The following is a 21,685-nucleotide window of genomic DNA, read 5'->3' as shown; positions in this document are numbered from 1 at the left end:
TAATTTTTAAAAGAACACTTAAAAACCCTCCAACGCATGACATTTTTTTGGCTAAAAAAAATATGCGAAAGTCCGAAGGGAAAGTTAATGATTTCCAAAGATGCGCGATTCAATTTTTTAAAATAAAAATTATGAAACATGGAAAAAATTGACAAAGGTCCAAATGGCAAATTTTAAGTGGTGGAGTAATTGGGCGTACGATAATTGAGGAACAAAAATATCGGCCAAAATTAACTGATTTGAGTGATTTGAGCTGGAAAAATAGTCCAAAAATCTAGGCTAGTCTATATACCTATTTTACCCATCTGTGCGCTTTATTTAAAAAAGATAAATTTATTACCAAGTTTACCCTACAAGAAAAAACAAAACGTGTTTATTCAAGCTTTTAAGTTACAGTTTTATGCACACTAAATTTGAACCGGTTAGTCGTTGGCCTCAGCTAGTGGTCTCACTATCAGTCTCTCAGCCCAGGCCTAGCATCCACTCATTGGTAACTGGTAAGTGTAGGTAGACAGTATCTATAAAGTTGATAAAGTTCTGAATGAAGTGGCAGCGGCAGCGGCAGAGTGGGACAAAAAAGAAAACCGCAAGTGTCAACTAGTTCCCTTTCGTTGAAATGAAACTTACCCACCTATTCATTGTATGTACGTATCATACAGGTACTTAAACAGAAGTAAAAAAAAGATTGAAATAGTGAAGATCCAGGTCCTGCTTTTCTAACCCTTATCTTTTAATTGTACGCGTATCTGTTGCCTGTTTTCTATGCACAATTTACGGAGACATTGACTTGAATGCTTAAATGGTATGATTGTCACAGGACTATGTAAACCTTGAAATTGAATGTCATTACCTCTATGCGAACACAGATGTACATCCGCAAAACCAAACGCAACGATACAAGTTCATGTCGTTCATTTAATTGTAATCATAAACCTATAAAATTGTCATTCATCTTTAACTGAAGGTTCATACTTCATACACCGACTCTGTGCTTCGAGTTGAGGCCCATTCAATTTGGTCATTTCTCGTATTTCAAGTATCCTCACTATAGCGATGTACATGTACGAGTAGAAGAGTAACAAATCAACGTAAGTATGACCATGTATGTAAGCGCAAATACAATGCGAAGGCTATCTGGTATGCAAGACTGCAATACAAGATACGAGTCTTGAAATCATTACCAACTAAGAACCGCGTCCGCACCACCAAAAATAGTATGTATCCGAAGTCTGAAGCCTACGTCATCTCGTTGACGCGTTCCATTGGCGAATGAATTCGACATTCGACTCATATCACCTGACTTCTACATACTGCATACATTCCATTTTCGAGAAGGTGACACGATGACAAATCTAGTACCATGATTAATACTTATAACTTTTGACGTAATAAAATACCACTTAATGATAACATTTTACCAAGAAATTATACGAATATTTCTCGCCTAACTCGAAATAGCTTGAATTTCTAGAAAACATGATCTAATGAAACATACAGTTCAGACTTTCGAACGTTTATTTAAAAAAAAAAAGAGAAAAAAACTGTTTATACTACATTTATCGTAGAAAAATTCATATCTTAAGCTAAGCCACATTCAAGCCTATGATAAATCTCCGAAGCGATAAACTTACTGGAATGAAATAAAGGATCGACCACAAGCAGTCGGTAAGGGTAAACTATACGGTGGTGAAACACAAAAATTCAAACAGCTAAATACGTTTATAATCGAAAATTCTTTAATTTAACACCTTACAATACGTTAAAAATATATATCCACATGTATATATGCATAGAAAAAAAAACGCATTACAAAAACTCGCATTTGGAATGTAACAGGACGTGTAACATATCGTGGAAACATCGCGACCAAACACGAATCAAATTGGAAAAAAGTATCAACAAACATAAAGAGGAATGCAATGTAAGAGAGATACGAAATTCAACGTTGGTACTTTACAGAACACCACCACATACTGAACATTCTAAATTAACTTTTTTTTCAACATCGCAAACATAAAAATTATTTTAATTAAATTAAAATACAGTAAAAAAAATAAATAAGATAAAATATTTTTCAATTACCGAGTAATTTTAAATAATGCAGGTGTGTTAAGGAATGAATGATATAAATTTATATAAATAAAAAAAAGACAGGAAATGCATACTATTTTGGTTTTTTCGTATTGGAAAATAATAATAAAAAAAGAGAACGCGATACTATTAGAAGCATTTCCTGTGGACGATTGATGGACCAGATTCATCGTATTCTTGTTTGGAAATCCACATTTGTTGGAAGGTCGACAACGAAGCCAAAATAGAACCTCCAATCCATACGGAGTATTTTCTTTCAGGTGGAGCGATGATTTTAATTTTCATCGTCGATGGCGCAAGTGAGGTGATTTCTTTTTGCATACGATCAGCGATACCGGGGTACATGGTGGTACCACCAGATAAGACGGTGTTAGCGTACAAGTCTTTACGGATATCAACGTCGCATTTCATTATGGAGTTGTATGTGGTTTCGTGAATACCGCAAGCTTCCATTCCCAAGAATGAAGGTTGGAAGAGAGCTTCAGGACAACGGAATCTTTCGTTTCCGATGGTGATCACTTGTCCGTCGGGTAGTTCGTACGATTTTTCTAACGAACTCGATGACGCAGCGGTGGCCATTTCTTGTTCGAAGTCCAAAGCGACGTAGCATAATTTTTCTTTGATATCACGTACGATTTCTCTTTCGGCAGTTGTGGTAAAACTGTAACCTCTTTCGGTGAGGATTTTCATTAAATAATCCGTTAAATCGCGACCAGCTAAGTCCAAACGCAAGATGGCGTGTGGTAAGGCGTAACCTTCGTAGATGGGTACGGTGTGAGAAACACCATCACCGGAATCTAAAACGATACCAGTTGTACGACCGGAAGCGTATAATGAAAGTACAGCTTGAATGGCAACGTACATCGCTGGAGTGTTGAAAGTTTCGAACATGATCTGTAAACAATTCGAGAAAGGAATTAGCACAAAACAATACCTTATAAGGCTAGTAATTAACGCATAGTGTTATCAACATACCTGCGTCATCTTTTCACGGTTAGCTTTCGGATTCAATGGAGCTTCGGTAAGCAATACAGGGTGTTCTTCGGGGGCAACTCGCAATTCATTGTAAAAAGTATGATGCCAAATTTTTTCCATATCATCCCAGTTCGTAACGATACCGTGTTCAATGGGATATTTCAGCGTTAAGATACCTCTTTTCGACTGAGCTTCGTCACCGACGTAACTGTCTTTTTGTCCCATACCAACCATAACACCCTAATACAACGAATAATATTAGGTTTGCAATAAACAAGATACAATTATAGACGAACTTTCGAAATATAAATATAGGCCAACATCGTCATATATCAAAATATATCGTTTACCTGATGTCTTGGACGACCGACGATCGAAGGGAATACAGCTCTAGGAGCATCATCTCCGGCGAAACCGGCCTTGCACATACCGGATCCATTATCAACTACGAGTGCGGCAACTTCTTCGTCACACATGATGAATTATCTGCAAATCAAACGTTAGGCATTAACACAAATGCAATAATAATACCTAACAATGAAAAATGCACGCGTATCGTTTGACGTTTGAATTTAACCGTCGGAAATGAAACTGGCGTACGTGTACAACTACACCCTCAAATGAAGAAAAACTTCCATCAACAAATAACCATGAAATTAACCCACATAATTTTCGCACGAACCCAAATAAAAATCAAACTCGGTCGAATCTTGTAAAAGTATACTTTACGGCAAAAACTCAAAACAAGATACACGTTTTCAAAAGCCGGCCATGTTGGGCGTTCGAAATTGAGACGGTTGGAAACTCATTCATACGAAAACATTCAACAGTCAATTGCGATACCGAAGTATTTAGAACTGTAGTGTATTATTATAAATTAACACATACCTGATTAAAGAGTTTTTTAACACCGAAAAACAACTAAAACTTTAAAACTAACCGTCAACGAGTAACAGAACTACTGAAATCTTTCAAAAGCAGTTGAACAATATACTATCGTATTCACACTGACTAACCGTAACCGACGAATCACCTATCTCCGTAAACTCAGGCAGTGACGAAGTGTGCAAATGATGACCATATAAGGAAATAGAGCTTCGAATGCTTTCACCCCACCCTCCACAGCTTGTTTTTCCCATCGTTTTCGTTACTGGAAACGTGGTGAATGATAATCGAATCAGAAGGCACGCCTTCTTTCGTATTATTCATTGAATTCGAAGAACTATACAAAGAGGTTAAAATCCATAGAAAAATACGTTCTCTGCAATTTATTTCCTCTTCTATTTAAAAGAAAACACTTTTTTAGAGCCATTTTGATCAATTCGTATTACCTTTGAGTAGTTTAAGAAGTATTTCGGCTTATAAATTTGAATAATAATGCAATAATATTGTGCTTTTGATCTTTTGCGCGATATCTTTCAATTTTTCTGTAAATTTGTCCATTCGTTAAATTGACGCCATTTCAGTGTAGCAAAGTGATGGATTCGAAAAATTAATTTTTTAACCACCCGCGGCCTGGCGGTCACATAATGATTTCATCCGGTATTTACAAAAATTCTGATGATCATGCGTCGCGAATGATGAATCATCATGTTGGATAGATAAAAAAAAAACTAATCATGAATTCCGAATACCAATGATATGAGCGGATACTCGATTAATCTTTTTCTAATAAATGACCAACTTTTGATGACCTCGTTCAGCGGAAAGTCGTTGCGAAAGTAATTACTGCTGATGTTTAAATATTCCCCATAAATAACCGATCTAGTCATAATTTTTTACACGTATGTATTTAAAAAAAAATAAAAGCCAGTTTACGTCAATGTATGATTTCTCGCGAAGCATGTGATGTCGATTTGAAATGATTGTATTCTTGCGATAAAACCGATTTATGTATAAATGGAATGAAATAATTTTTGATAGAAAGTACGTAGGTTTAGGTACACGTATGTACTTATAGACGTACATGTTTGAGTACGTAATCACTGGCAATTACAGAAAATTAAATTTCATCGTATGGAAAGACCGTCAATTTTCTGAAAACTTTGCAATTTTTTCAAGAATAGAAAAAAATTCATAACCATCGAGAAAATTCAATTTTCCAACGATCACAATTTTGTAATATGTTAAGTATACCTACCTATTCAAAAATGAAAATATTTCCCCACTTTTTCACTTAAATAATTTCCGTAGGGGCTTGTTAGGTAATTAAAAGAAAAATTTAAGTTGTATGTAGGTACGTACAACTTCAAACACACAACATGTAGCTCACTTCGAAATTTGTTTCTCAATATCATGGTGAAACTGAAATTTTTGAAACAGCACAGCACCTTTCTCCATCCTTCCACCCGGGTACCATAACCGGAAATCTCTTTTATAATCTCGCTGATAGATACCTACCTACATAATACGCGGAGCACGAACCTATCATGCTGTCGTAGCTATAGGCCTATAATTTTTCTGAATAATTTCACCTATCAAATTTTTTTGAACAATTTGCCTCATTGTCATTCATCAATTCCTAGTTTGGTTCAGAAATTTTCATTTTCGAGGAAATTCTCAATAGCCTATGATCAAAATTCAAAAAATTTTGGCGCTTTTTTTGATGATAATCGGCCTGAGTTGATATGGCTTGTAATTTTTCGTATTAAAAATCATTATATGTACTATTTGAGTCATTTGTACGCTGCAAGTTGATTATTCAAGGCAAGACAAATATAAATTTTTTGTAGTTCCTAGGTACTGCCATTACATTAGGACATAGTAAGCAAACTGTATTCGGAAAGCAGTAGGTACATTTGTACCCCCGATGGCCCTGAAAGATATTACCTTTTATCATTATGGAGTTCAAGGAAATGTAAGCAGTAGCTCTGCCTATTACCTATACGATACATTATTTTTCATGGTAAGGTATTCTTTTATATTAGGTCTATATAGTGAAAAAACATACCAAAGTAAGTCAAAATTTCAAGTCCAAAAACAGTAGGTAACATGAATAATCGTATTTCTTTCAATATTATTCTGATGAAAATTTGGAAAATTCATTTAAACTTTTTTACGTTTCTAGGGAGATAATCTACTACATTATCTCCCGCTCGCTAATCGCTCGGCGGACAAATTAGCGATTCTCTCCCTAAAAAACGTAAATTATTTTATGGAACTGGGGAAATATTGTGATCTTCAACCATTTTGTTGAAAATCACATTACCTCCCTAGTTGCATAATATACTATTATCACACACGGGAACGTTCACCCGGTTTAGGTACCTTGGTTAACATCTTTTCTCTTCCCGCAGAATCATAATTAAAACGCCTATCTACGTTTTGTATTTACGCTTTTAGTGATCAACAAAAATTAAGTTTTCAAAAAAATAATGATTCCTTCTTAAGCAGTTATGTCACGTTAAAACGATAAAATTGAAAGAAAAATAAATGATTCATCGCAAAGTTATTCTGATTGCACGCAAAACTTGCCTATCAATCGATTCAAAATAGGAATAAAATAAGTTGAGGAACAGTTCATCGATCGAAACAGCGATCACATTGAAGGGTGGGGTTATATGCTGCATACAGGTATGCATGTGTATTCTACTCGTGCATACTTTAAATTTGTATAGTGTGCTGTGTATCTATAGTCTCACGTATGGCTCAATTTCCCGAAAATAAAAACAACGGAAATGAATCAAGGCTATTATACAAAACAAAAATGCACACGGATAATAGTATAAACTTGATCGTATGAGAACGATTGTCGATATTGTGCTTTCTAAACACAGCAGAATATACTCCTAACTTTTCTAGGCTACATATTTCGTCAATTTCTACTTAATTCTTTCATAAATATGAAATAGTTATTCGAATTTCCAATTTGAAAGAAGTTCGTATTGACCATTTCAATAAACTCAGCTCCCCGGTTCTAGTAATTCATGATTGACTAACTCTCAATTTCTACCATCGATTCATTATCTTTGTTCAAGTACTAATACAAGATTATTCGTAAGATTAATCAGAAACTTATCGGCTTACATGATAACGTTAGACATGCTCTTAAAAAAATAAAACCATCGTTTAGAAATAAAGACAAACGTTTTGGCCTCAAAAAGAAAGTCCTTCATTCAATTATCATTTTCAAAAATCAAAATAGTATAGATAATTTTATATTTTTATCTCTTACTTTTTTCAAAAACTAGAACCCAATTGACATTTATCAAGATATATTCAATTATATACAAAGATGTAAAAAATTACATACAGATTAAGATAATCGTTATTTTCATTCCTGATCGAAGCAATTTTGATAGCGAGACGCGATAATTTTTCTATCTTGTAGCAACCACAGAGGGCGGAGGGACTGGATTGAAAAGCGCAGGGGGAGGAGGGGGATGCATGGCTGGAGGAGGAGGTGGTACTACAGAAGGGGTAGGACGCACAGACATTTGAGAGAGTTGAGAAATTGGTGGAGGAGGCGGTGGAGGAGGTATCGGATTTACGACTGGTTTATTGGATTCCAATTTATATGCGAATTGCAAAAAAAATTGTTTTGTATCCGCGTTCCAATAAGTCCAAAATTTTTGTTCTGATTTATCAACTTCTCGACTTGGTACCTGAAAAAAAAATCAAAAACGATTGTTTTGAAAAATAATAGAAACATTCTCAAAAATATGGATCAACATTTTTAGTCCAGGAGAATTAGCTCAAAAAATGGGGTCATAGGGAAAAGTTTGATTACAAGCTGAATTTTGGTATACGGTTTTTTTTTTGATACGCTGAATACGAATTTTGGGTGTCCGGGTGAATCCGGTGTACGCTTCCCCCTTTTTTGTGGACCCTAAGCCCCCCAAATTCGGTTTTTGGCGTATTACTCCGAAAATATGCATTTTAATGCAAAAATGCTTCTTATCGACTTTGTTCTCCTCTGAATTCCCGGTCATTCCAACCCCAGGGGGGGCTAGAACCATTCAAAAAAGGGGGTTTCCTGAAAAATACATAAAGGCTATAGGGGCCTAAGAGGGGTGAAATGGTCCCCAAAAGCGTTCGAGTTGATATTAGCATGGAAGATGGGTACCATTGAGAAACTTCCGCGTAAAAATTTCAGATCCAGGCCACCTCTTTTTTGGGAACCACCCCTTTACTGAAATTTCAATAACACTTCTCTCACCCCCATTTTAACCGATTTTGAAAATCTTGCCCCCCTCCCATTTTTACTATTGTTAAAAAGCACAAAATAAGTTGAAAAACTGTATTTTGAGGGGTAAATATGAGGGGAGGGGGTTGAAAATTTTTGTGGGGATACCTACTAAGGATATACATAACATACTGAAAGTTCAAAATCGGTTAAAATGGGGGTGAGAGAAGTGTTATTGAAATTTCAGAAACGAGGTGGTTCCCAAAAAGAGGTGGCGTGGATCTGAAATTTTTACGCGGAAGTTTCTCAATGGTACCCATCTTCCATGCTAATATCAACTCGAATGCTTTTGGGGACCATTTCACCCCTCTTAGGTCCCTATAGCCTTTATGTATTTTTCAGGAAACCCCCTTTTTTGAAAGGTTCTAGCCCCACCCCCCACCCGGGGGGTTGGAAACTTCGCTGACCCCTCATTTGACGGGGAATTCAGAGGAGAACAAAGTCGATAAGAAGCATTTTTGCATAAAAATGCATATTTTCGGAGTAATACGCCAAAAATCGAATTGGGGGGCTTAGAGTCCACAAAAAAGGGGGAAGCGTACACCGGATTCACCCGGACACCCAAAATTCGTATTCAGCGTATCAAAAAAACCCCCGTATACCAAAATTCAGTTCGTTATCAAACTTTTCCCTATGAAATGCTAATTCTCCTGGACTATTTTCTTTACTGAACTAATTTTACTCAATTTTCAGGGATCTGAAACGAAAATATAGGACATTGCAATGACCTAAATCGCAAGCGATATAAAATCAGCAGTTATCATCGGAACAATTCTGATTTTTTTCTGGCGAATAGTTTCCCAGAAAATCGAATTTATTCTTCAAACAATATTTACGTGACGAAATAAAGTAAAGCAATACCTTGAATGCGATTGTTTCGTAGGGTTCAGCTGCAAACAATAAATACTGCCATTTGCGATCCGGTGGCTCGACTCGTTGTTCGTAAGCTGACATGAAACGATGGCGCGGGCGAACATCTTCTCTAATTTCTACGAATACAAAAGAAATCCCACGAATTCGTCATTATGATTTTCAATTCAGAATAACAGAAAATGCATTGTTACGTATGTATTAGGGTATTAGTGAAGCAAGTGAAAAACTCACCGGGATAATCAATTTGAAACAATAGACTCTGTTGGCTATTCTCTGGATCACGCTGTTTCGTTACTCGATATCCAGGTCTACCGATTTTTACAAATTTTTTAGGTTCAATTCTAGGTTTTTCGGGGGCAGGCTGGAAAATTACAAGGTAGATATATACACAAATAGAATGATAGAGAGCAAAATCATGTTTGCGAATTTCTCACTTGAAGTGGTGTATCTTTGGAATCTTTTGCAGCACGTCGGGCTAAATTTGATTGATGCTTCTTACCCTGAGTGTGAGCCAAATAGCTTCCTTCATTATTGTGTAACGTTAAACAAAGTTTACATTCGTAAGAACCTGAAATGAATCATGAGAGTCGGGTTAATCAAAGGATAATCTGAGGGTGTGAGGGTGTTCAAATGACAAAAATTCGGTATTTGTCAAAGTTTGTGAAAAGTAACATAATTACTTGAAGTCAATGTACAAACCTAAATGATTTTTCATAAAATAAGGATCTTTATTAAGATCTATAGTTTCTAAAGCCAACTGGCGAAGACGTTCTCGCCGGTCTCTGTTCGTTTCCGACCATGATGCAACTCCACCGCCGCCTGTTTTTCCACCGGGTCGATTTTGAAAATCCATGACTTGAAATACCAAATTGTCACTTTACTATTATTTTAACAAATTTTTGAGTTCATTTAAATTCAATCATTTAGCTCGTTCATCAAGAAGTTGAAATTTTTTATCACTTCTTCGACTTCGCTTCAATATCTTCAAAAGCTGTTTTCTTTTCGCATACTCCGAGTAACTCCGAGTAAAAACGAGGTGTCGATTCCTGACATTTTTGCACTTGCACTGTAGCGTAAGTGGGAAAATGTCAGGAATCAATACCTCGTTTTTACTCGGAGTTACTCGGAGTATGCGAAAAGAAAACGGCTAAAATTGTCACTTTCAAACAAAACACAGAGTCACAGACACACACAACAACACAAACAAAAAATGCACAAACAAAACTGAAGAATTCGAAATTCCGACATCTTGTGGCCATTTTTCAAAGCTACTCGTAAGATCATTCAAATTTTTTTATTTTTTTTCCTCCGAAGTCGACGCCCGAGCCCGACAATGGTGTACGGAGAAAAATTAAAATAAAATTAGCAAAAGTACGGGAAAAACCCACAATAACTAGTTGTTTATGTATATTCATACATTGTAGAGAACTACTGACTGTTAGTGTTGAAGAGAGGTCAGATCAGATCTTGCATGTTTGTAAATGTAAAATCAAAATTTTGAATTCTTGTTTCTTGACCATTCGTCATCGAATCTCAGTCGATTCAAATTTCAAGTTCACTAACACGATGACGAATTGACGATTGAAATGAATTACGAACTGCGAAATATGTTTCATTTTTGACCATCAAAAATGATTTCAGCTAAGGAAAACAGTCGATAAATTCAGCAACTCACTGATTCAGATTCTCACATACTCAAGTGCCGTTCATCTATAATATTTTTATTATTTTTAAACATCTCGTGTTTCTTGCTTCATTTTCCGCTTTCACTCGTTCCCCTTCTTCGCCTTCGCCAACACGATTTAACACGATCGCATCAATTATTCGTTTTACGAACGATCATGGTGTGAATCTCGTTACTTCCGGATTTATTTGTAGCAGTTACTCGATCTGGCTTCTTGAATACGTTATTTGACTTCCCATTCATTTTCACCTTCGTTAATCACACAGTGAACGTATTACATTAAAAACGGTCACTTTTCATGATGGTAGTTGCACAATTATTTGAAGACTTGGTAATTACGTACATATATATATTCAAGAAAGAAGAAACCGTACTTTCAGTTGAAACAAACAATTCGTTCACAGCTTTCAATTATTCTTAAACCGCATACTATCAGTTCCAGCAATGGAACTATTCAGATTGATTGAAAACTTACACTCAACGATGCATTCCAGATCATGAAATAATCGCTATCCCATGAAATATTACATATGAAGCAACTGTTACTACGGAATAAGCGAGTTGTAACGAAAATCAAAATTTAATGAAATTAACTCGAGACAGAACATTAGATATAAAATGATTTTTATTATCAAAGACAAGAAATTATGCTTGTAATACACAACAACCGCCAACTTGCTTTATCTTTTCTTCGGCTCTTTTAGAGAAGAATTTCGCTTTAACGATAACTGGTTGCTTAGGTAAGAATCCTTTTCCTAAAACTTTATAATATCCCTGCAACATCATCATCACATCATCAGAACAATGTTAGTTTCCAAAATGAATACGCGAATAAGAAAACTCACTTTTTTCACTACATCGATAACAACGGCTTTATCTTGATTTTTAGCGTACTTTTGTCTGGTTTCTTCGGGAATTAAGGTGAACAGCTGATCAATATTTATAGCTTTACACCAATTCGAACCTCTTCTCAGATGATAATTACGCATACCGACCTAAAACAAATATGAAAAGCCATTAAATATAAATAGAACACATTCCATATTTTGGTGATTCACTGCTAAAAAAAAACACATCAGAATTTTAAAAAACATCACACGGATCAGACCGCCTGTCGCTAAACAATAATGATATCATCATAGTGAGAAGTGTCAGCGCTACTTGTAAGGACAATATGTATGTATGCTAAAACTATACATATTTCTAAAACTTATTCAATAATACGGGTACTATGTCATATCAGACTTCATAAAACATCACACGGATCAGACCGCCTGTCGCTAAACAATTGAGATTTTCATCATATTCAAGATGACGGCGAAGCACCACGATTAACAGAGATATCAGAGTGAAAAAATACATAAACGCTTACTTTTCCGAAGTATCCAGGATGGTATTTGTCAAAGTTGATTCTATGGTGGTGCATACCACCGGCGTTACCTCTACCACCAGGATGTTTTCTATGTTTACCTGAAATGCACAGTGCATTATTATATGCAAATATGGACTTCCATCACGAAGATATATTCTAGTACTTCCAAGTTGCGAAAATGAACTTACCGACTCTACCATGACCATGACTCACATGTCCACGTAGTTTCCTCGTCTTCTTCTTGTTGGTAGACTACAAAAGAAATCAATTAATAATCAATTAATAGAAACTTGAAATTTTACATAACGCATAATCATGTGTTGAAAGTTATGAATGATCTAGAGATGAAAAGGATTAAGAGCTACGTATCAACGAATTACCAACCATCACGATGAAATAAAGCAATTGTGGGATTATGAAAATGTACGAGAACTACATCAAAATAATAATAATAAAAATAAAATTAATAAAGTTGACTTACCATTCTTATATGTTAAAATTTTTAATTGAAAGCAAATAAGAGAACTATGGTGTTGGCACGTTGTCGGTGTTACGATTTTTGACGAAGTGTGTGCTTGCTTATTTATTGACTTTGCAGCTGTACTGCTTTGCCAGAATGAATTTTGTGATAAAAATTTTAAAACTTCGGATTGGTTTAAAAATTTTAAAATAAAATAAAAAAATTCAAATCGGACGAAATTGAAAATTTGTAACTTTAATTGAAAATTAAAATTAATATATTAAAATTTATAAAAAATTTTATTTTCAATCAAATATTTGAGGAGGTTGGTTACAAAGTTAGACAAACGCCACTTCTACAAAAATTGTGTTAGATATTGATTCTTATAGGATTTTTAACGCTCTTTTCATCGCCGAGGTCTGTTATTTTCAAGATAGTACGTAAACGAGTAAAAAACGCGCTCAAAGTTTTGCCTTAGTTTCAAACACAGACATGTGCAAATTGTCTTAGTTTCAAAAACAGACATATCCTGGATATGTCTGTTTTTGAAACTAAGATGATAGGATATGTCTCATTTTGAAACTAAGATAATGTTCACATGTCCGTGTTTGAAACTAAGGCAAAACTTTGATCACGTTTTTTGACCTTTTATGCACTATTTTGAAACTAATGGACAATTTCAGAAATGGAAAGAGCGTTAAAAATCCTATACGTATCAAAACCTAACTGATCTAGACAGCTTCACTTTCAAATTATCTTCATCTTGGTTTCAAAATCAGACAAGTGCATTTTCAGGTTCATTTTATTAGTGGTGGGCGGTGATGGTGGGAGGATATTTTTTGTATTTTTGTTACTCAGTATCATCACTACAATTTGTCAAATATCCCCCACCTTTACAATGCTGTATATTTTTGTAACAAAAAACATAGATTTTCTCAAAATCAACCCTGTGGCGTTTGTCTAACTTTGTAACCAAGCTCCTCATTTTTACTTAGCTTAGTAGTTTCATTGATTTTTTACGTATGTATATGTAAAAAATCAAATACAGTGTTTTTGAGCGCAAATTACCGACTCAAAATGGACTGCATACTGCTGAAATGCAATTTTACAGCAAACTGTAAAAAAAAATTCAACTTGAAGAGCGCTCGAACAGACGATGCACTTACACGGCACGCAGAAATATCGAGTTCGTCATTCGTGTACCGCAAGAAAGTTTTTTTTTTTGTTAAAAATACTGAAAATACACAGACGCAGACCGAAATATTATATTATAATAGTCAAACAACAACTTTTTTAGGGGTACTCGATATTTCTGAGCGTACCCCTGCATTGCATTTTGATTTTTTTGTTCAATCAAGCTTCACTTCTGAAGTTGTGACTACTGACTTGTTATTATTACTATTAGGTACATTGTACATTTTGCAACTTTGAACATTGAACTTTGTACTTTGATAACTCTCAAACTGAATGCTAGAGATTTAAAAAAAAAACTCAAAATGATGAAAATTGATAAGACTAAAAATTCTTGAAAACGAAAAATAAGTTTTGATAGTAACAAAACACAAATTTCACATCTTTTTTCATTTCAAAAAAAAAATTGAAGGTTAGTAACAAGAAATTATATTTTGCAACTTTTTCATGATTGTATTTATAACAAAAATATCATTTATTTCAGTCATTACAGATCTGAAATACAAGAATGTTTTTCAAGACTAGTTGCTGCCAATTTTTATGCAGTTATTCCAACACTTTGAAGTTCTGGATGAAATGAATCGGTTTCGTATTGCCAGGGCAAAAGTCCTTTATTCTGAAACAGATTTCGCGTTAATGTTTTGAAAAATATAAGAAACAGGCTTTCTCAATTCATGACTATTTCTACAGAAATACTTATTTTCAATTTGCTCACCAATTTCATAGCTCTTTTCTCTAAAATTGAAAATGCATAATGGTTTAACTGGAATCGAAACACATTACATATAAATTTTTTTTATTTATATTGTAAATCTTAAGCCATTAACAAAATGAAATTACCATTAATCCTTTAGGTAAAGCTACTCCTTGAAATCTGTAGAAATTTCCGCGATCAGATTCAAGTTTATGCACCTGTAAATCGTTATTCAGAATGAAAACTACTCTATCTAAGAATTTCTGAAAATGTGTGCGGCTTATGATATGTATATTATAGTCCACGATTTTCAGAATACAAAAAAACTCATTTGATATCGGAGAAACTCACCGCAGAAATCGTACATCGACCCAGAAACCAAGTGTTTCCAACCATTGGTCCACGACTGATGTCTATGTGATCACCGATCCGATATAGTGTAACTTTCTTATCTGAAATTCATATTCAACATTGCATCTAACAATAATTACTAATTCTGCTGCTTGCAAAACAAATAATGTACATAGAACTCATATTAGTTGGGAAATTAGAAGCACAATCATTCGAAAGTGGCAACGATACGTATGTGCTTATAAAATTAGGTTCACAGAAGACGAAATTCAGATCCATCAACCAAACTTCATACACTAACTCCAAGCTCACAAGCAACGTTCTTAACAAGATTTATTGCAAGTATTGACTTGGCGATTTTTTTAAATTGATACAGTTACATTAGTTTGACAATAGAAAATTAATTAGTAATTAATAAAAAGAAAATTTACCAGGCGAACGAGCTGATATATCTGGTATTTGATCTAACTTATGCTTGTTGTTTTCGAATATTTGTAACGATAATTTTTCTTTAACTTCCAATCTTTCTACTGCAAGATTTTTATTTGACAACTTGACCATTTCAGCAGATAAAATTCTAAGCTCATCTGTAGTAGGATTCCAAGACGAAAGATTCGGCATTTCTACATCGTAAACAAAACTTCCGCTGCGCACTGTAGAATTATTACAAAATTAGAATTAACGAAATTTGAAGGATAAATAATTCCCTTTTATTTGAAAAATGTTGTGTGTTACCATTAGGCTTAGGAAAACTATGTAATTTCACTTCAACATTATCTTTGAATGCAGTTTCAGCAACAGCTCCCAACATCAACGAACAGGTCCTCCAAAAAGTCTTATTAAGTTGAGAAGGATTTTCATCTTGAAAATGCAACAGTTGTAATTCGCAATCTGATTCCAACGGACGGTGCATATCCCATAATGTGCTTCCATCCACCACAGCCAAAGCTGACCTCCGAATCAACATTTGCAACATATCTACGGAAAATTGACACGATTTTTAAATCTGCGATAACTTTACAACATACTGTCAGAATGATAAAATATCGGTAATTTACGCTGAGCGCAGTTGAAAGGCGTTGATATGTTTTTATTCATTATCAATCGCACATCCTTTGGAGTACCGCGGTAAGTCACTGCAATTTTTTCGATTCTACCAACTTCTTCTCTCTGCCGTTTTTGTTCAGCATTGAATAACTCATTTTGGTGTTTTTTGAAATCGGCTTTTGTACTGGTGGAGCAATACCGACCTAACGAAACAATCAACAACGAAAAACATAATAGATGTGTGTTATAAATACACTATCACGAAAGGATCAGCTACTCGAATCATCTTTTAGTCTGGAAATGAAATCCGAGGATGAGAGCAAGATCAAAATTACTTACATGGTTGAGTTCCAACAAATCTCAGATTGTTCCGCAAATGAACTATTTTCAACAAGGCAGTCGAATTCTTCATAACTGCAACGCAAAAAAATTGAATTCAGTTCATAAAATAAAACATGAAGAATTTACTCAAATTTGAAAATTTATTTTCACGAACATGCGGCTTTTCTACGTTTTTCACTGATATAGATATGAAAACTGAAAAGGAAAATGATAAATGATAATAAAAAATAATCAAAAATTCAAAGACGAGGTTACGATGTTACGATTGTCGATTACGAGGTGTTCCCGCCAGGATCCATGAATTTTTTGTTTCTTTTCTCCGATATTTGATTGGCCGGTTTATTTCGTTTCGTTGTCTTGACTTGGCTCTAGACTGAGTAGGTTACGTTACGTTTGTAGGCAGGTAGCAGTTTGGTTATTTTGGGTTCCCAACGTCGGTTCCCAAGGCAAACTAGGGGCAAACTTCATCTTTTCGATTTTCAGAGCCTCAGAGCTCAAAAGAGTTTCAACACCTGAACACCAACATGTGTTGAAACTTGAAAGCAGAGTTGGGGCGATTCAGAATCTCTGAAATGAATCGTGAGGAATCGCAAGGGTCGAGATTCTGAATCCGATTCTGAATCCAATTCTTTTTGAAAAAGAATCGCATTTGAAAAGAATCGGATTCTTTTATTTTTCGCGAATCGCAATTTTAGAGGCTCTCGATTCTTTTCCAATTTGCGATTCTTTATATTTTTTTTTTCATTAAAAAGTGGTAGCCGGGGAGCCCACATAAGGATAAATTGCACCCCCCCCCCGTCGATCCTCCGGGATAACTTTTTTCTTAAAGGGGGAGTCCTAAGGAACATTTCTAGCCCTTGTACTCAAAAAAAAAGTGGCCCTACTTACAAAATGGTGGCCATTTTGATTGACAGGTCAGCCGAAATCGCAGATTTTGCGTTCCAACATAGAGCTTGCTCAACATTTTTCAAACTGTACAAAGGTAGATCGAAAGATCAAGCAAAAATTTATCACCTATCAGAATTTCAAGTGCCAAAGTGCGTTTTTCGATTTTTGTTGAATTTTTGAAAATCAAATTTAGGCCAAAAATGTGGGAAAAAATCAAAATTTTACCAAATTGACCAAGAAAGCTGAAATTTGGGATATAGGTACCATATTTTCGACATGCCAAATCGATTGGAAACTGTTTCAAACCGTTTTGAGCAGTTCTGGAGCCTCCAGTAGATTTTTTAAACTCGTAATTCCCACAAAATTTCACCAAAATGGAGTTGGAAAGCTGAAATTTATTCTGCAAACTAATTTCAATACGCTACGAAGTCAACTGCAGGGAAATTTCAAGTGGTTTTGGAGCCTCCAGCGATTTTTTGAAAATTACTGGAGCCTCCAGTAGATTTTTGAAACTTTAAATGTTCACAAAATTTCATGAAATGGAGATGGAAAGCTGAAATTTACTCTGCGCTCCAATTTTAACACCCTCTGAAGACGACTTCAGGTAGGTTCAAATCATTTTGGAGCCTCCAGCGCCTTTTTGAAAATTACTGGAGCGTCCAGTAGATTTTGGAAACTTGAAATTCCCGCAACATTTTACCAAATGAAGTTGGCAAGCTAAAATTTACTTCGCAAACTAATTTCAATACGATATGAAGTCGACTACATGGTGGTTTCAAATGGTTTTAAATGGTTTTGAAGCTTTCAGCTACTTCTTGGAAATTTCAATTTTCCAAAAAACACCATAAGACCTCTCGAAAAGTGACTGGAAGCTCCAAAATGACTTGAAATCCACCAGCAGACGAGTTCGTAGCGTAGTAAAATTAGTTTGCAGAATGAATTTTGATTTTCTAGTTTCTACCTGCGTTTGATGAAATTTTTAGGAAATTTTAAAGTTTCAAAAATCTACTGGAGGCTCCAGTAATTTTCAAAAAATCGCTGGAGGCTCCAAAACCACTTGAAATTTCCCTGCAGTTGACTTCGTAGCGTATTGAAATTAGTTTGCAGAATAAATTTCAGCTTTCCAACTCCATTTTGGTGAAATTTTGTGGGAATTACGAGTTTAAAAAATCTACTGGAGGCTCCAGAACTGCTCAAAACGGTTTGAAACAGTTTCCAATCGATTTGGCATGTCGAAAATAGGGTATATCCCAAATTTCAGCTTTCTTGGTCAATTTGGTAAAATTTTGATTTTTTCCCACATTTTTGGCCTAAATTTGATTTTCAAAAATTCAACAAAAATCGAAAAACGCACTTTGGCACTTGAAATTTTGACAGGTGATAAATTTTTGCTTGATCTTTCGATCTACCTTTGTACAGTTTGAAAAATGTTGAGCAAGTCCTATGTTGGAACGCAAAATCTGCGATTTCGGCTGAAGTAGGGCCACTTTTTTTTTGAGTACAAGGGCTAGAAATGTTCCTTAGGACTCCCCCTTTAAGAAAAAAGTTGTCCCGGAGGATCAACGGGGGGGGGGGTGCAATTTATCCTTAAGTGGGCTCCCCGACTATTGGGGTGAGGCTGAAAAAAAGTCGCGGTATGTCACGATTTTTGAATCTCAAATTTTGGTAGACACCCTCCCTGAATTTGATTTTTTTTAAAGCCGATTTTCTTTCTTCAAAAGGTGTGAAAATTAAATTCTTTTGAATTTTTTTTTTTGTAATTTTTCAAGTATTTTAATTTTTTTTCTTTGGTCTAGGTCTATGTTTGACTTTGTTTGACCTCTTAGTTTTAGTTTGGACTTCGGTTTCAAGTTTTATTTCTTGGTTTGGCAGTTGTGTTAACTCATAACTGTTAGTTCTTTCTTTGCTGTTTAAACTTGTAATGTATTATGATGTACTGTGCTAACTGCACTAAATAAAAATGAAAAATTTGATTCAATTTAAATGAAAGGGAACATACATAGAACACGGACCGTTTTATATTTATTTTATTTATTTACTGACGGAGGAGTACTTAGTAAAATAAAACAGTGATAAAAGAATCGCAAAAAGAATCGCAATTCTCGCGATTCAGAATCGCGATTCCCACGATTCTGAATCGCGATTCTTGTACAAAAAGAATCGAAATTCTCAGAATCGGATTCTTTTTTCAGAAGAATCGCGGGCAAAAGAGTTCGATTCGATAAATCAAAGAATCGCCCCAACTCTGCTTGAAAGTCGTCATGTCATCGCTCAATCCTGTTAAAGTTCTAGATTAGGGAAGTATACGCATACGCCATTTTGGTTCGACACAACGGATGTAAACAACATCAGAGCGTATGTATGTATACAATCTTACGAGTAAAAAATGCAATTTTTTCGATTGTTCGCGGGTTCAGGTGAATTTTTAAGTAGTTTCAAGCTAAAGACAATGAAATTTCCTATCGATTGATGTTAAATTTTTGTTATTTCGCGAAAAATTGACGATTTTATGAATACTTTTATTACCCGATTTTTTCATACTATATGTGTCAACTTTAAACTAAAAATACTCAAAATCTTCAGCGAACACACAGGTATTTTATTATATCAAAATGTTCGTAATTTCATCGTCTTTAAAATGGGTGTTTATCGAAAGCTCTACATGCAACCGTTCAAAAGTTGTAGAAGTTTAAAGTTGCGAAAACAATGCAAAAACCAACCGCGGATGGTAAGTATTGAACTTTGAACTAGAATTACTCAAAATTTTCTACGAACACATAGGTATATTAATACAGCAAAACGTTCGTTATTTTATCCTTTTTAAAATGGGTCTTTACCGAAAGCTCTAACTTCTACCGTTCAAAAATTCTTGAAGATCAAAGTTGCGGAAAGTGTTCAAATTGTGTTATCAATGTTATCACTGTTATCAGTCACTTAGTGTTGATTGTAGAACATTTTCCGCAACTTTGATCTTCAAGAATTTTTGAACGGTAGAAGTTAGAGCTTTCGGTAAAGACCCATTTTAAAAAGGATAAAATAACGAACGTTTTGCTGTATTAATATACCTATGTGTTCGTTGAAAATTTTAAGTAATTCTAGTTCAAAGTTCAATACTTACCATCCGCGGTTGGTTTTTGCATTGTTTTCGCAACTTTAAACTTCTACAACTTTTGAACGGTTGCATGTAGAGCTTTCGATAAACGCCCATTTTAAAGACGATGAAATTACGAACATTTTGATATATTAAAATACCTGTGTGTTCACTGAAGATTTTGAGTATTTTTAGTTTAAAATTGACACATATAGTATGAAAAAATCGGGTAATGGAAGTATTCATAAAATCGTCAATTTTTCGCGAAATAACAAAAATTTAACATCAATCGATAGGAAATTTCATTGTCTTTAGCTTGAAACTACTTAAAAATTCACCTGAACCCGCGAACAATCGAAAAAATTGCATTTTTTACTCGTAAGATTGTATACATACATAAGAGCGATGTTGTTTACATCCGTTGTGTCGAACCAAAATGGCGTATGCGTATACTTCCCTAATCTAGAACTTTAAATCCTGTTAATGTTAAATTTCATGTAAATTTAATTTCACAAAAATTATCATCATGTTTTGGTTTTGGCGAATGGCGATGTTGAAGTTGAGTGGTTTTGAATTTATTTTATAGGCTTTTTTGACCGTTTTTAACACTTTTGCTTTGAAGTAATTTTTAGTCATTTTAATCAAATTGATGCTCTTTTTTTTGGCAAATTTTGCAGGTTTTAAAATTTTTTTACCTTATTTATTCAATTATTTTGGAAAATTTCTTTTTCTCCCATACTTATTTACTTGCTTACTTTTTTTTTTGGTGATTAGGTATAAGTATTGTTTTTATCATCTTTGCATTTCCTCAATGGAGGAATTGAGGAAAACCCATAAACCGTAATCTTTATTTTTTTTTTGTCATAACCGTAACTTTAAACCGCAACCTTATAATTGATAATTTAAAAAAAAAAACTGGTATTTTTATGCACAGAACTTCAACTGCAAAACCGTTACCGATAATTTTCTCCATTTCGGGTAACATCCCTGCCCATGCCAATCTGACATTCGAACGGGAAAATCTTTGAATTTGAAACACCGGACACCCAAATATTCAAATAAGTACGTAGGTACCTAATACTAATACCTATTGCGAATATTCGTTTCATAGTTTCATCAACATTTTTATAACTAAACATTTTGTGAAAAAGCTGCCAAAATGTGGACCCAAATCTTTTTTTTAATTATTTTTCCTTTCTTTTCTGCGATGGAATGATGGAAAAGAAAAGGAATACCAAAATACCAAAAAACTTGACGTCCGAATTGAAAAGTATTGATTTTTCAATTTTTACTGTTGAATATTTCTGAATTTTAGAAAACAATCTTATCAACGATTTTGGATTTATATTTATTCCAATGTAGTGTAAAACAGAGAAATAGCTAGGTAGCTCAACATTGCTACAAAAATATGAAGTCGAACAAAAACATTCTGAGTACACTG

At 34.6% G+C, this 21,685-nt stretch overlaps 4 protein-coding genes across 5 annotated transcripts; all 4 read right to left on the bottom strand.

Annotated features, from left to right (window-relative positions):
- Positions 1 to 1,497: 1,497 nt before the first annotated feature.
- Positions 1,498 to 4,128, bottom strand: LOC135832412 (actin-5C). The gene is made up of 4 exons (XM_065345651.1): positions 3,955 to 4,128; positions 3,417 to 3,552; positions 3,067 to 3,306; positions 1,498 to 2,985 (listed from the first exon to the last, which is right to left on the bottom strand). Exons 2-4 carry the CDS (start codon positions 3,540 to 3,542, stop codon positions 2,221 to 2,223), a joined length of 1,131 nt encoding a protein of 376 aa, XP_065201723.1. The 5' UTR covers positions 3,543 to 3,552; positions 3,955 to 4,128; the 3' UTR covers positions 1,498 to 2,220.
- Positions 4,129 to 7,263: 3,135 nt separating this feature from the next.
- Sf3a2 (splicing factor 3a subunit 2) lies at positions 7,264 to 10,191 on the bottom strand. The gene is made up of 5 exons (XM_065345655.1): positions 9,824 to 10,191; positions 9,559 to 9,692; positions 9,356 to 9,485; positions 9,113 to 9,240; positions 7,264 to 7,670 (listed from the first exon to the last, which is right to left on the bottom strand). Exons 1-5 carry the CDS (start codon positions 9,975 to 9,977, stop codon positions 7,386 to 7,388), a joined length of 831 nt encoding a protein of 276 aa, XP_065201727.1. The 5' UTR covers positions 9,978 to 10,191; the 3' UTR covers positions 7,264 to 7,385.
- A 1,224-nt stretch (positions 10,192 to 11,415) lies between these two features.
- RpL27A (ribosomal protein L27A) lies at positions 11,416 to 12,815 on the bottom strand. Its single transcript, XM_065345657.1, has 5 exons — positions 12,662 to 12,815; positions 12,369 to 12,432; positions 12,181 to 12,278; positions 11,654 to 11,803; positions 11,416 to 11,582 (listed from the first exon to the last, which is right to left on the bottom strand). The coding sequence occupies exons 1-5, from the start codon at positions 12,662 to 12,664 to the stop codon at positions 11,454 to 11,456; spliced, it is 444 nt and encodes a 147-aa protein (XP_065201729.1). The 5' UTR covers positions 12,665 to 12,815; the 3' UTR covers positions 11,416 to 11,453.
- Positions 12,816 to 14,243: 1,428 nt separating this feature from the next.
- Positions 14,244 to 16,568, bottom strand: mRpL39 (mitochondrial ribosomal protein L39). Of its 2 annotated transcripts, XM_065345645.1 has the most exons (9): positions 16,420 to 16,568; positions 16,263 to 16,337; positions 15,935 to 16,126; positions 15,612 to 15,854; positions 15,308 to 15,529; positions 14,877 to 14,977; positions 14,672 to 14,743; positions 14,547 to 14,594; positions 14,244 to 14,447 (listed from the first exon to the last, which is right to left on the bottom strand). In XM_065345645.1, the coding sequence occupies exons 2-9, from the start codon at positions 16,333 to 16,335 to the stop codon at positions 14,370 to 14,372; spliced, it is 1,029 nt and encodes a 342-aa protein (XP_065201717.1). In that variant the 5' UTR covers positions 16,336 to 16,337; positions 16,420 to 16,568; the 3' UTR covers positions 14,244 to 14,369. The 2 variants fall into 2 exon arrangements, with proteins under 2 accessions (XP_065201717.1, XP_065201716.1); XM_065345644.1 differs by having other exon boundaries at positions 16,263 to 16,493.
- Positions 16,569 to 21,685: the final 5,117 nt, after the last annotated feature.

The sequence above is a fragment of the Planococcus citri genome, chromosome 1 (genome assembly GCF_950023065.1).
Source record: "Planococcus citri chromosome 1, ihPlaCitr1.1, whole genome shotgun sequence".
Classification (NCBI taxonomy): domain Eukaryota; kingdom Metazoa; phylum Arthropoda; class Insecta; order Hemiptera; family Pseudococcidae; genus Planococcus; species Planococcus citri.
The sequence above is the reverse complement of the archived record's forward strand: the minus strand, read 5'-3'. Positions and strand labels throughout refer to the sequence as shown.

Bases quoted from the DNA above. Each gene is read 5' to 3' on its own strand.
- LOC135832412 (XM_065345651.1), bottom strand. From the start codon at position 3,542: ATGTGTGACGAAGAAGTTGCCGCACTCGTAGTTGATAATGGATCCGGT. The intron at 3,307-3,416 runs GTAAACGATATA...TCGTTGTATTAG, and splicing joins TCGGTCGTCCAAGACATCAG to GGTGTTATGGTTGGTATGGG. The intron at 2,986-3,066 runs GTATGTTGATAA...AATTGTTTACAG, and splicing joins ACCGTGAAAAGATGACGCAG to ATCATGTTCGAAACTTTCAA.
- Sf3a2 (XM_065345655.1), bottom strand. From the start codon at position 9,977: ATGGATTTTCAAAATCGACCCGGTGGAAAAACAGGCGGCGGTGGAGTT. The intron at 9,693-9,823 runs GTTTGTACATTG...GATTCATTTCAG, and splicing joins TTTTATGAAAAATCATTTAG to GTTCTTACGAATGTAAACTT. The intron at 7,671-9,112 runs GTATTGCTTTAC...TTTTTTTTTCAG, and splicing joins ACGAAACAATCGCATTCAAG to GTACCAAGTCGAGAAGTTGA.
- RpL27A (XM_065345657.1), bottom strand. The intron at 12,279-12,368 runs GTAAGTTCATTT...TGTGCATTTCAG, and splicing joins TCATGGTCATGGTAGAGTCG to GTAAACATAGAAAACATCCT. The intron at 11,804-12,180 runs GTAAGCGTTTAT...TATTTGTTTTAG, and splicing joins ATCCTGGATACTTCGGAAAA to GTCGGTATGCGTAATTATCA.
- mRpL39 (XM_065345645.1), bottom strand. From the start codon at position 16,335: ATGAAGAATTCGACTGCCTTGTTGAAAATAGTTCATTTGCGGAACAAT. The intron at 16,127-16,262 runs GTAAGTAATTTT...TTGTTTCGTTAG, and splicing joins ATTTGTTGGAACTCAACCAT to GTCGGTATTGCTCCACCAGT. The intron at 14,978-15,307 runs GTAAATTTTCTT...TATGAATTTCAG, and splicing joins TATATCAGCTCGTTCGCCTG to ATAAGAAAGTTACACTATAT.